Source organism: Marmota monax, unplaced genomic scaffold, assembly GCF_021218885.2.
Source record: "Marmota monax isolate L192 unplaced genomic scaffold, Marmota_monax_Labrador192_F-V1.1 WCK01_AAM20220418_F8-fsc00021, whole genome shotgun sequence".
NCBI classification, from domain to species: domain Eukaryota; kingdom Metazoa; phylum Chordata; class Mammalia; order Rodentia; family Sciuridae; genus Marmota; species Marmota monax.
Window position 1 is genome coordinate 10829444 of NW_026695228.1, and position 13937 is coordinate 10843380.

General features: G+C 45.1%; 1 protein-coding gene across 1 annotated transcript in view; it reads left to right on the forward strand.

The window, feature by feature from the left end:
* The window catches only part of Itga9 (integrin subunit alpha 9), a 320954-nt gene that overhangs the window by 24906 nt on the left and 282111 nt on the right, over positions 1-13937 (forward strand). The window contains exon 4 of the mRNA XM_046436952.2: positions 1613-1736. Within this exon, the coding sequence (XP_046292908.1) occupies positions 1613-1736 (124 nt within the window). The remainder of the gene's footprint in view (positions 1-1612; positions 1737-13937) is intronic.

Here is a 13937-nt window from a genome sequence, read left to right on the forward strand (position 1 = left end):
AAGAAAATGAGATTCCATAGGACATCTCTTCTGCTCATCTTCTGGAATCCCAGAAGAAGTCAAAGGTGGACCATTATAACCCATGAATAAGTGTATTTGAAGGAAACGGACATTAAATAATTGATTTTTTTTAAAATTCAATATTTTAAGACCATGCAGCCATTGGCCAGAATGAGATAAGCTGATATCAGAAATCAGCGGTGCATGCCCAGGAGAGGCAGGCGGGGCCAGGCAGATGTGCATTCTGGGGGGGTCCTTGTCATTGTTGTGCAGAGACACATACACAGAACTGAGACCACTCTCCTGTTGGAAGGGGAGGCAGGGGCACAAAGTGGGACAGAAGGATGGCCAGGTGTGAGTTCTAGTTGCTGGCACTTGGTCCCTGTCTGTTGGTGGGAACTGCCCTGACTCACAGCCTCTTACTGCAGGTTTGTCCCCAGCACTGAGGCTGGCGAGCCATGTACCCTGAGGCTGCTCTCCAAGCTGGCCAAGGTGCCCTGTCTGTCCCTGATGGCCTCCCGTTCTCCAAGCACTCTCCTGCCCCTCTGCCCTGAATATTCCCCCTGGTTCACGTCTCATGTCCCCCCTTAGAGGGCCTCCCTGAGCAGCCTGTGTAAACCAGCCCTGGCACCAGGGAGCTTTCTGGTTAAATGGAAAGAGATGTCTTGCTAGGGCTTGGGTGACATGAGTGTGTGCACTTGCCAAAGCTTGTTAAGTGGTACATTTGATGTTTGTGTTTTGCTGTATGTAAATCTACTCCAATAAACAATCCATCAACAAGCATTTATTACTAGAAAGTTGAGGAGCTGCCTGCTCAAGTGTCTCCGCAGGTAAAAGCAGAGTTATATGTGGGTGGGTGCTCCCTTTCCAGCACTCTCCATGCCTGGTCATTCCTCAGGCTCATTAGTTTTACCTCGAGCCTGTGTCCTGATGACATTCCCCCTGCCCATCCTGGTCCAGGTCAGCAGCATCTCTCACCTAGTGGTTCACTTCCTCTCCTGCCCACCCACAGCCTCCACGCAGCAGCAAAATGACCTTTACAAACTGTAAAGTGGATCGGCCACTGAGGCTATCCCCTGGCTTTTTATCGTCTGTCTGCTGAAATCACAGGTGTCCTTGTAGTCTCTGAAACCTGCCCCCATATCCTCCCTCCCTCTCTGACTTCCTCTCCTACCCATGCCTCTCCAGACCAGCCCTGCCCACTTCCATTCTTTCTCTGGACCTCCCCAAGTCTCTCACCTCCTGTCCTTTGCACTGTTGGTCCCCCTTCCTCAGAACACTCTTCCCCAAGTGCTCCATGTGGTTAGGGCTTTCTCTTCCTTCAGGCCTTCCCTGACCACCAGATGGAAACCGTCCCTCCTTCTCGGATTCGCTATTCCATAACCCTCATTCTTCTTAAGCTTACGCTTGCACTTGCTATGATTATCATTTGCCAATCTTTGACCACCTGCCTTCCCCCAGGAGCCTCCCGGGGGCATGTTCATGCGAGCAAGGGCCTGGTGTGTCTGGGCAGGAGAGGAGGTAGCTAGCTTCTCCCTCTGCTCCTCTCTCCTTTCACAGAATCCCCTGGCGCTGTGGTTCTCCCCTCTCTCACCCGTCTCTGTCCCTTTAGGCCTGTGCCCACCGGTGGAAGAACATCTACTATGAAACAGACCATATCCTGCCTCACGGTTTCTGCTACATCATCCCATCCAACCTCCAGGCCCAAGGCAGGACGCTGATCCCTTGCTACGAAGGTGAGTATGTGTGTGGGGGGATTCTCCCTCATGCCCCTGCCCATGTCTTGCCTTAAACTCCTGCTCCCTTCTTCACAACCCCCTCCCCCAAGCATCTCTCCCAGCCTCCCACAGGCTATTGAGAGGGCATACTCTTTGTCCACAGATGGCCTCTAGCATGGAGGCTCTGTCCAGGGTACAAAAGGGTAACAGTCCTAGGCCCTCCCCAGCTCTGCCCATCTCTGCCAGAGCCCACAATACTTGCTTTATGAAACCTCAGGGACCCAAATTCACCAACCCTCAGGCAAGTGTCCAAATAGTCCTTTTGGTGTCCTGGCACTGCCAGAGGTTGTGGCACCTTGGGAAACTGTCTCTAGGCTTCATTTTCCTCATCTGAAAGGTGAGAAGTAGGCCCCAATGATCTCTACTGCCCCAGGTAATGCCAGAAGCTCCTAGCTGCCCCGGGGGACAAGTGTCCTCAGGCAGGGTGCAGAGCAGACCCAGGACTCATAAAGCTACACTATGGCAGGAGTGTAACATCTCCACCGATCAGGTCATCTCCTGACATCTGAGGTCTGGCTTTCCTTATAATATGACCCTGGAACTCGGGTAGACTCCTGAGAGTCGAGTATACCTTCCACAAGTTTTTAAGAGTTCCTCATCAAGGGACATATGGGGTCTTGTAAAGAAAGTATGTCTAGCGACTTGGGAAGCTGAGGCAGGAGGATAACAAAGTTGAGGCCAGCCTTAGAAACTTTGTGAGATGCTGTCTCAAAATAAGTTCTGAGGGTGTGTCTCAGTGGTACCCTTGGGCTTAATTTCTAGTACTGAAAAACAAATGTCCTTTCAGGTGCCTGCATAGAAGAACCTCAAATGCCTGGGCACTGGGGACAATCAAGTTGATCACTTCGTAGTCTAGTGGAATTTTGGTTCGAGGGATTCAGAGATGGCTGTCCTTTCCTTCAGTGTGATCCCCTGTCCTCTAAGGTCCTTATCCTAGTTCAGTGAACTGGAATCTGTTCTCCCTCTAAGTGCTGGGCTGTTTATTTTTTAATTCATTCCCTCATTGATTTGTTTGGACACACACATAATTTTTTCATCCACGTTGCCTTGGGCTTCCCTGGGATTTCCCAGGTTTCACGTTTGTGGAATCAAAGTGGTCTCTGAGAAACAATGTCAGGACACTGCAGTTTCCTGTCTCATGGAGGACCCTCTGGGGACTTGGGTGGCTGGCCTGAGCAAGGTTCTTTGTGATGTGGCCCCCACAGAAGAACCAGCAGTGTCCTTGTAGGGGGCAAACCCCTCCTCTGTGCAGATGAGTCATTTTTTATGTACGTTTCTCTGTGTGAGCATTTGTTGGACTCTGGCTGGGCCATCTTGAACTCTAGCCCTCTTCATTTCTGTAACATTCTAGTCGAAGGAAAACTTTCATTTTAAAAATAGATGAAATTAACAACCATGTCAAGAGGGTGGATAGTTTGAGATAATGTATTGGGATTGTTGTGACCACCCAGCTTATTCCTCCTCCTCCTCCTCTTCCAGAAAGAAAACGGAATGGCCTCTGGAACAACTAGTTGGGTAGCTCATCGGGCTGGGGAAAAGAATCCACAGAGGCAATGGAGGTGGTGATTACTGAGCCCAATCTACTCATGCAGTAGGACTAAAAATGATGGGTCGTGAAAGGGGACCCATTGCTGTCCCCAGTGGTTCCTCTGCATGCCACATAAGCACCAGAAAGCAAAAGGACATCAGCCCCTTGCAGGGGGTGCTGGAATCGAATGTCCATGTAAACCTGCATCCACCATGGCTCATACTACTCATTTACTTAGCAGCCATGGGACCAATCAGAGGCAGGTTTAGTCTGGGGACTGTTCATTCTCTCCTTTGTTGTAACCCCCCTGAAAAACAATTTTTCACTTGGGTTTGATTACAAGTTGTTTATTTTAGAAGTTACATTAGAGGTAATTCTAGAGGATATCATGTGGGGGTGAGATAGAAAGAGAAGGGAAGGCAACTCATGAAGAAGGTTCCAGCCAGCAAGTCGCTACCGTGGGTAACTGGGGTGCGGTCTCTAGGAGAGGGGTGTTGGGGCCGGTGTGGAACAGACACTTCAAGTCACCCTCCCTGGGGTCTTCATCCGCCCGCACCCTGTCCTGCCATGTGCATAGGTTAGGAAAGTGCCCAGGCATGGAGATGGGGGTGGTGGCAGTTGGCCATCAGGCTCTATCACGCACACGGTGAGGGGAGGGCACAGGGTGGGCCACTCAGAGGCTGGCTTCTGTGTCCCTATTTTCCTGTTAGAGATGAGGGAGTTGAGACTCAAAGTCCAAGTCAATTGCCTGTGGTCCTCGGGCAATTAGTAAATGGTAGGGTTGGCTTCTGAATTTTGCATCTATCTGACTCGGCAAACCATTTTGTGCCCCAGTGGTTAGAGACAATTTGTTAGTTTGGGAGTGTTTTAGTTAAACTGAAAACTAAAAGCCAATATAGTCAACAAACATATGAAAAAATGTTCATCTCTAGCTATTAGAGAAATGCAAAATCAAAACTAAGGTTTCATCACATTCTAATCAGAATGGCAATCATCAAGAATACAGGCAATAATAAATGTTGGCGAGGATGCGTTGAAAAAGGCACACTATATATTGCTGGTGGGACTGCAAATTGGTGCAACCACTATGGAAAACAGTTTGGAGATTCCTCAAACTCTGAATGGAACCACCTTTTGACCCAGCTATCCTACTCCTTGGTTCATACCCAAAGGACTTAAAATTGGCATACTACAGTGATGCAGCCATGTCAATGTTTATAGCAGCTCAATTCACAACAGCTAAACTATGGAACCAATCTAGGTGTCCTTTGATAGATAAATGGATAAAGAAAATGGGATATATGTATACCACATTTATATATTATACACCACCACATATATATACCATATATATATTTTTATATATATTTTTTCAATGGACTATTACTTGGCTTTAAAGAAAAATGAAATTATGGCATTTGCTGGTAAATGAATGGAGTTGAATATCATGCTAAGCGAAATAATCCAGTCCCCAAAAACCCAAAGGCCGGATGTTTTCTGATATGTGGATACTAATTCACAATGGGGGGGCACTAGGGAAGAATAGTTATCTTAGGTAAAGGGGAGTGAAAGGAAGGGAGGGGCTATGGGGATAGGAAGGATAGTAGAATGAAAGACATTATTACCTTATGTACATACATGACTGCATGATCAATGTGATTCTGTAACACGTACAATCAGAAAAATGAGCTATGTATATCAAAATGCATAAATGGATTCTACTGTAACAAATATCTAATTAAAACAAAAATTTCCACCTGGAAAAAGAAGTCAATCCTCAACCCTCACAAAACAAAAGGTGACTGAACTTTCTCAAAGGTAGAATCATGAGGTTAGAGGAGTGTGACCATTTTGTATGTCACTGCTCCCATTGAGGCTTTGCCAGTTTTCCCCTTCCTCTGCTGGGGGCTCTTATGGGATGCTTGGCAGGAATGTGGGTGCCCATGTGAGCTGAGGCAGGTAGCTGCAAGTCTAGGGAGCAGGTTCAGTTTGGGTTGGCTGCATGTGCCCCTTGTGCATATCAGTGCACGGGCTCCAGACAGCGTGTTTCCACTCGCCCATCTCAGCACTTCTGACCATGTGCTCTGTCCCACGTAGCTTGCTGGTCCCAGAGTAGAACCAAGTGGAGCAGACCTGAACTGAACCTGCAGCTGGAGCCTATATATAGTTGTATGAGAGATCAATGTTTGTTATGGTCATGGAGCCTTCATGCTTGTTATGCAGTGATAGCTGACTGATACAGGACTCAGGAATCTAGATTACTCATGCTATGCAGCTGTGGAATGAGCCCAAGTCTATTTGCTTTGATGGTTCTTTGACTTCATGGCAGCCAAATGGAGCCAGTGAATAAATGAGCAAGATTTTGCCCCCATCCATTCCTGTTTCTTCATGGCACACACATTTCCATATCCTAATTTATCCTATGGCCTAGGCAACAGTGAGGGGTAGGGAATATTGGGGTATACGAGCATCCCTTTAGAAACAGGACTGAGAAGAAAGTTCCTGTTTCTTGGCCTTATAAAAGCAGGGGGATGGCAGATGCTCAGATTTCTCTAGAGCACCGTGCTGGCAGGGTGGGGTGGGCGGCAGGCTCCTCATAGAGAGCTCTTGCCTGTGCTCTATTGGCTTTGGAGATCTCTACTTCCCTGTTTTGTGGTCTAAACCAAACCTACTTTGGCTCTTAAAGCAACCATTATCTTCTCTTAATGTGGAAAATCTCAGTGACGCCAGCTCTCTGTTCTAGGTGGGGATCCCATTGTGGTTAAGTACAACGGAAGTATTAAGAGTTTGACATTCCCTCTCACATGTCACCTAGGCCAACCTCCTGTCTGTACTGAGGTTCAGAAACTTGCCCAAGCCCGGGTTTTTCCTCTTGTTTTATTCACATGCCATACTCACGTGTGGATAGGCAAAGTGGCATGGTGTTCAGAAGACGGACTCGGGACCCAGAACACCAGAGTTCAAGTCCAGCTCTGCCACTTGCTCTTAATAGTGTGTCCTCAGACGAGTTATTAAGCTTCTCTGCTACCTCAAGGTTGTGGAGAGGACTGAGTCAATTCCCGTGAGTTCTTAGAATAGCGCCTGGCTATATCTAGTATACCAAATGCTCAGCGTGTATGCACTAATTCTACTGCTGTGTGCCTCTGAGATATGCGGAGCAAGAGATTGTTGAAGGGTGATTGACTTGTGTCCCAGGAATAGTCCACTTAATTTTAAGTTCCTGGAAAGCACTAGTCAAAACCCAAGTGACATAGTTCTGGCTATTCAGAAGTCCCTTATCTGCAGGAAAAGTATCTATTTGAAAGGGGGACAATTCTCTGCCCATGTGTGACTGCTGGGTACAAGGTAGCAGAAAGGGTTATTTTCATTTACAATAGGAAAAAGGCAAATCCCTCTTAGAACCTGTAGCGTGTTGCAGGCGTGGAAGAGAGGGTGGTGGAAATCCACTGGTGGTCATATCCATGGGCATGGGGCAGACGGGACCGCTGCCTCCAGATTACTTCCTATGCAGTGGTTAACAGACATGGGAGGGAGGGGGTGGCGGGGAGCTTGGTTGAGGTTAGCTTGTCCACATGGCCACCTCTGTGGCTTGGACGAGTTGCTGGGTCCTGCAGTGCAGTGGACACTCTCAGGTCTCCATCGCTTTTTATCTTTTTTTGGTTATTGTGAGGAGCTCATGAGAAAATGCTGGCCAAAGTGCTCAGGAAGTCCACTGATTTGTTCTGCAAATGTGGACCAATTGGGTTCTCTTGAGAAGGCTGGAGGGTTGGTTTGGTTGGGCAAACCCTCCTAAGTGTGGGGGTACCTTTCCAAAAATGTCTCAAGCTTTTAAATTATTTTTGGGCCATGCTAGAGATTGAACCAGGGTCTGCCACACGCCAGGCAAGCACTCTGCCACTGAGCCATGTGCCCAGCCCCAAGCTTTTGCACCAGTCTTTGGTTTGGTACAAGGATCTTTCTCTCGTGGCTTCTCAGGTGCTTCCTGTTTCTGGTTGGATGGGAGAGGCTACCAGAATATCCTGTCAGAACCAGGAAACATGGAGGGAATGGGAAATAAAAATGAGTTTAGGACATAAAATAAACTCATGGTGCATGCCCTTCAGTAGAAGCTTAGTCTGCATTTACTGTGTGACACAAAAACTGCATATCCCATATGTCATTTGGTTTCATGTGTGAGAAGATACTTTCAGTGGATGATGTGGGAAAAACTATCTGTAAACTGGAGCACTGTAAACGTCTAGGTACTGTTCCCCAGGCCAGGATATTTTAAGAATCCCCAAAGTCAGTGCATGTGATAAAATTAAGTACAGACATTTCTTTCATCCCTTCTCCTTTGAGCCCACTGGGGGCAGAGCTTGGCAGGAGTGAGACTGTAAACAGTTCATCTTTTTATTGTGACAGAAAAATCTCATGAGCATGGAATAGTTTGGGAGTAGCTTAGCTAAATTAACAAAAAGCGTTTAAGAGAAAACATTGATAAAGAAATGCCTTTAGAGGCAATTATGGTACTATTGTATATTAGACCTAACTTGCAGGCTCTGACTTTATCATTTATTCCAATATTTGAACCTATATGTCCCTGTTTTCAGACTTGGTAAACTTGGGGAAGCTCCTTAAGCCCCAGTGTCCTCATCTGTAAAATGGGGAGGTTAATACCTACTGAAGACAGGAGGCTGAGGCAGGAGGGTACAAATCCGAGGCCAGCCTCAGCAACTTAGCAAGACTCTATTTTAAAATTTAAAAAAAGGGCTGGGGATGGTAGCTCAGTGGTAGAGCACCCCTGGCTTCAATCTTCTGTGTTGCACTCACACACACGTATGTGTACGTGTACATACACACAGGTATTTGAGGTATTTACAATGTTTAGCACTTTCGGGCTCCAAGTGTGTGCTCAATAAATGTGAATTTTGTAATTTATAGGTGACAGAACATTCTTAAATATTCTGAGCTAACAGGGTTGCTTTAGTGAATATACACTGAAGAATAGAAACTGGGTAGCATTAACATGATTTTAAGAGCCCTTGATAAGATTATAATTACTTAAATACCTTTGATCATATTTGCAAGATTTATTTCTTTGGTAAACTCTCTTCCCCTCTTTTTATGCATGATCTAAGGTTTAGCTTATGCCTTGTTTAAATGTTCTCAAATCTGAAATTGCTGGGGTCTGAATTTATCAAATTTTGTTGTGTCTTTTGCCCCATTGATTCCAAAGATTTTTATATCGTGTTCTTTATTGTCAGAACAGCTGGATTTTTATTTCTAAGGCATATTTGCATTTCTCAAGTCAGTGATCATTTCTAGGGAAGGAAATAGATCACTAATTCAAAGTGAAAAATTTTTTCCCCTTTTAATGTTAAAGGCTGTGGCTCCACAGGGGGTAAAAATCAATCACGATCCATTTATAAATGAAAAGCAGTTCAGGTTCTGTTGTTTTTTATTTTGTTTTGGAGAAAACCATCAAAGGCTGAGTTGATCCATTTAAAAATCCAGAAATAAGCCCCATAAATTTTTATTAAATAAAGACCTCTGCATTTACATAGGATTTCATGATTTCCCAAGAGCTTTCATAAACATTATCTCATTTAAGCAAAGATAGCATATTAAAAAAGGATACTGTTTTGCATTATGACCAGTTAAAGAGAAGGATCTGAGAGGGAAAGAGGGAGTGGCCTAAGGATAGCCAGGGCTGGAAAGAGGTCCCAGCATCTCTGGTAGTGGCTCAGAAACCCCATTAAGCTTTCCCTTTGGTACCAAGGACTTTTGTCTTAGGCAAAAATATGTTCTATATTTCAAACGTGTCTCCATGCATTGTGTGAAATTAATTGCTTAAACTGCATCTTCTAGTATTGCCCCTGTGGATGTCCAATTTTGAGTCTCTTCCAAAACTTCCTGTGTGGTGCTAGGTGTCTTGGGGTTTGTTCTATGAGAAATTAGCAGGTTCAGATTCACTTGACATTTATTGAGCAATGGCCAGGTAGTGTTCTTGGTGCTCAGTAACTTACCGGGTAATCACATCATTTTGAGGTATTCTTATTATTGTACAGGTGAGAAAATTGAGGGTCAGGGAGATTGGTGACAGTCATAGGATTATTAAACAGAGGTGGGGTTGGGGACTTAAGTCTAGAGTAGGAATCTGTGTTACCTGTTCTGTTGAGATATTGTGTTTTTTTTTTTTTTTTAATTTTCTCCATTTTTTTCAGCCTTGGGGATTGAATCCAGGGGCGTTCTACCTCCTGAGCTACATCTTCAGCCCTTTTTATTTTTCGAGGCAGGGTCTTATTATGTTGCCCAGGTTGACCTTGAACTTGCCATCCTGCTGCCTCAGCTTTGAGCTCCTGGGATTATAGTCATCTGCCATCATACCTGGCGGGACGTTGGGATTCTTTGTGATGACTAGGTGCTGTGACCCATCACAGAGAAAAATCTCCTATTTTTGTCATAATCTTTTAAGTATTTAGGACATTATGCTGTGGACTACTTAAGCCATGTTTTAGTTTTTCCGTTTTAAACAATCCATGGGTAAGTCCTCCAGGTACAGGGTGGGAGGGGCAGGTGTTCCCCTTAGCCTGGTAAAATGTAGCTGTAGTTGATCTGCTCTATGTCCTGGGTCTCTCCTTACTCCAGACATTTGGTTTTAACGTCTGAACAGCCGTTTGTCCGTTTTTTAGTGCCAGTGAGTCTTTTAGCTTCTGTTACATGATTGAATTCTACTTGGTTCTGAGCTGGGGTTCTCACTGAAACGTGACTGATCCCTGTCCAGGTCAGTTTCTATGACGGATGAAATGTGACATAGCATATACTAAGTTGAAAATACATTATTATGTGCCTGTAAGGTAGCTTGTTGCTTATTCTGAATTAGGGAATTGACAAAATGGGGGTTGCTAGATTCTGGATGCAAGGAACAATTTAACAATTATAAAAAAAATTCTTTTGTCATTTATTATTGTTTAAAAAGGTATATAAAAATTACCACTGTAACCATTTTAAAGCATGCAATACTATGGCATTAAGTACATCCACATTGTTCAACTTTCCCCACCATTCATTTCCAGAACTTTCCTCTTTCCAAAGGAAGTCTGTACCCATGCAACACTCTCATCCTCCTCCCCACAAGTCCCTGGCAACCACCATTCTCCTTTCTGACTCCGTCCATTCTAGGGACTTCATGTAAGTGGAGTCTCACCATTTTAGTCAGATTTTTTGCTGCTTTAACTAAAAGATCCAGCCAGAACAATTGTATGTAAGGAAACGTTGATTTAGGGGCTCCTGGTTTCAAAGGCTGCAGTCTACATATAGAAGGCCGGCTCTATTATTCAGAGATTGAGGTGAGGCAGAACATAATGGCAGAAGAGCGTGGCAGAGGGAAACGGCTCACGTGATGATCAGGAAGTAGAGAGATTCCACTTACCAGATTAAAAAAAATATATATATATATATCCCAAAAGCACACCCCAATGACCCACCACCTCCAGCCACGCCCTACCTGCCTTCAGTTACCACTCATTAATCCCCATCGGGATCAATTCACTGATTGGGTTAAGGCTTTCATGATCTGATTATTTCTCCTGTAAACCCTCTTGGATTGTCTTGCACATGAGCTTTTGGGGGACACTTCACATCTGAAACATAACACGCACAGTGTGTGCCCTTTTGTTACGGGCTTATTTCACTTAATGTGGTGTCCTTAGGAAATAGCCATGTTGTAGCATGTATCAGAATTTCCTTACCTTTAGAGGTAGAACAACATAGGTGTGTACCATACTTCATTTGTCTGGTGATGGACAATGTTTTTTTTTTTTCCTTCAATTTTTTGAACAAAAATAATGAGACTGGGCCTGTTCTTATGCAGCATGCCTGTGTGGCTGAGGTAGAGGGGAGGCCAGCAGCCCCTGCTCTTCAGTGCTGACTGAGACTAATTAGCTATGTAGCTTTAAATAAACCACTTGTTCTGAGCAATTACATACTGTTGTAAAATGAATGGGTAAGGTTGGGATTATTAGATATTCTCTGAAGATTATTTCCCCTTTAAAAACCTCTTTCTCACTTAATTGTAAGTCTCTGGTTTGGTACAATTTGCATTTTAGTGCTCACTTTGTTTAATCATGAGCTATTTTGATAAATTCTTCTCCCTTCCTCTCTAACCTAGTTACTGAGATCATTTACTCCAACCCCCCCTCATATGGACAGAGATGCCTCCTAATGGGTAGTCTTATCTTCTCTTCATTTTTTAGGGGTGTATTTAAATGCCCTTTTTATTATTAGAGATCTGTCTAAATTGCTGTTTAATGATCAGTTGTTTAGATTTGCCTCTCCTTGGTGAAATTCAGAAATAATTTAATACAGAAGAGCTATTTTCTCCCTGGTATTTTCATAGCTCGGCTAAGGAACCATGGAGAAATTATTTTAAAAATCAGTGTATTAAAAAGACTGGCTTTGAAAGATAAAACTTTCTCAAATATGTAATAGAAAGAGTTTTGGAAAGTGTTATACTGTGCATATGTCGATCTTTCTGGGAGATTGACACATCCCAGAGTTTTAGGAAGGGTGCAGAAGTGACCACGCCCAATCACTGGCCGCCTTGAGTGAGTTAAAATTCATGAGTGTTGACTCCATGCATCGAAGTTGCGGATTCTGAACATTTGGGAATCGGTAACTTTTTTTCTTCTTTCTGAATTGCCTTCTGTTTAGGCAGGGTTTAATAAAACCAGCAGCTTACCCAAGGAAAATACTACCATTTTTGGAATGGAGGAGCCATACGACTTAACAAATTGAAGCATGTGACGCAGGCCAAGTAATTCAAACCCATGTGTGGCAGAGAGTTCTCCCATCGAATCCCAGGTCCTCCAAGATATTCTCAGTCCCCTGTTTGGCCTTCATCTTTTGCTTACCAGGTTCAGTTTCTCCCACTTTAATAGGTTTGTGACAGCATCAGTTGCTGCTGTCACCATGCGAAGCCTGGTTTCTGCTCCGCTTCTTTGAAGTGGATAAATGCTTTGTTCATAGAGGGAGATGGCCCTTTGCAGCCCTCTCTGCTGGGCCATCACGTTGGGGGCGTGTGAAGGCTGAGTGGACATGCCCAAGAGCAGCCAGCTTCTGGCCCCATGGCCTTTGTGTTTGTGAAGGCAAAGTTCTTCCTGGGAACAGGAGATGGGAGGTCACCTGCCCTCTCTTGAATCCCCCCGCCCTGCGTTTCTGAACTTCTCAGTGGAGACAGGATGTCTGACTTGGCTTCTCAGGGTTGGTGTTGGGGGAAGCCCCTTGTTTCTCTACCCATCTTTATTCCCACACTCTCTAGTATGTCTTGCTATCTCAGGTCTAGAGAAGAAGAATCAAATTGTTTTTGCTCTAATCAAGATTTTTAGGCTAGGAAGAAGTTAGCATAACCTTATGTGACAGTGTCCCTCGGTGTCTGAGGAAGACTGGTTTCAGGACCCCCTCAGATCCCAAACTCCTTGGATACTGGAGCCCCACATATAAAATGGAAGGGTGCTGGTAAGGGCTTCCCCTTGTAGTCTTCTAGCCTGGGATAGGAGTGGGACACTCCCACTTCCAATAAGACCATGACCACCTCAGAAACGCCAGGTCCTGTTCCAGGATAGAGAACTCCAAGAACAGTGTGGGGAGGAGGCTAAGAAAGGTGTTGAGTATTTTTGCAGTTCCTGTCACAAAGAGACCTCAAGACTATTTACTTAAAAAGATGTGAGATTTCCATGCGTTTGTCCACTTTTTCTTTGTGACAAAAATACCCAAGGACAACTTAGAGGAGGAAAATTTGATTTGAGCTCGTGGTTTCCGAGGTCTAGTCCACGGTCACCCGAGTCTGTTGCTCTGAGGAGGAACGTGACTGCAGGACAAGGAAGCTGCCCTGCTCTTGGTGGCCAGGAAGCAGGGGGTGGGGTGGGAAGGGGGTGCAGAGAAGATGACCACTCCTCCAGCCCCCCCCCCCTCCTACATCACCACTCAGTTTCATCCATTCAAAGGAGGATGGACGGCTTAGGTCATGGCACTCCGAATCTAATTCTTGCCCCTCTGAACATTCCTGCATTACCATAGGGGTTTTGGGGAACACCTCGTGTCCAAACCACAACACCACACAGTTCCTATTCATGCCACATAAGGCTGAACTGGTGTGTTAGGCATGGTAGTTTTATTCAGCCCTTGGGGTCTGGATCTTCTTTGTTTCATTTTGTAGGAGTTATAATGGGAGGTTTACCCCTGGAGTTAGGGGCACCAATGAGCTTTTTGCTAGACCTTCCAGGTTCATTTGTCTAGTTTGGGACATTTTGCTCTTTCTAGTCCTTGTGCTATTTGATGCAGGGTTTGTTTAATTCTTTGCACCCCTATCCGCAATCTTGGTGCAAGATTTTGCTGGGGATAAGTGGGTTCCGTTGCTGGTGCGCTGCTGCCTGGCAGGCCTGGAAGTTTCCCTTAGCATCGCAGGACAAGGTGGGAGGAGCTGACGGCACCCCCCTCATGGAAGAGGAGTCCCTCATTGACCTTCTGTTGTAATTCAGCAGTCGGTTAATGGCCACTTACTGGAAAATGTTACTAGGCTCTGCGGTGAGTGTTGTTAGAAACTGAATTACTCTGCCTATTTCCCCAGGGCCCCTTCCCCGCTGCGCCTGGAG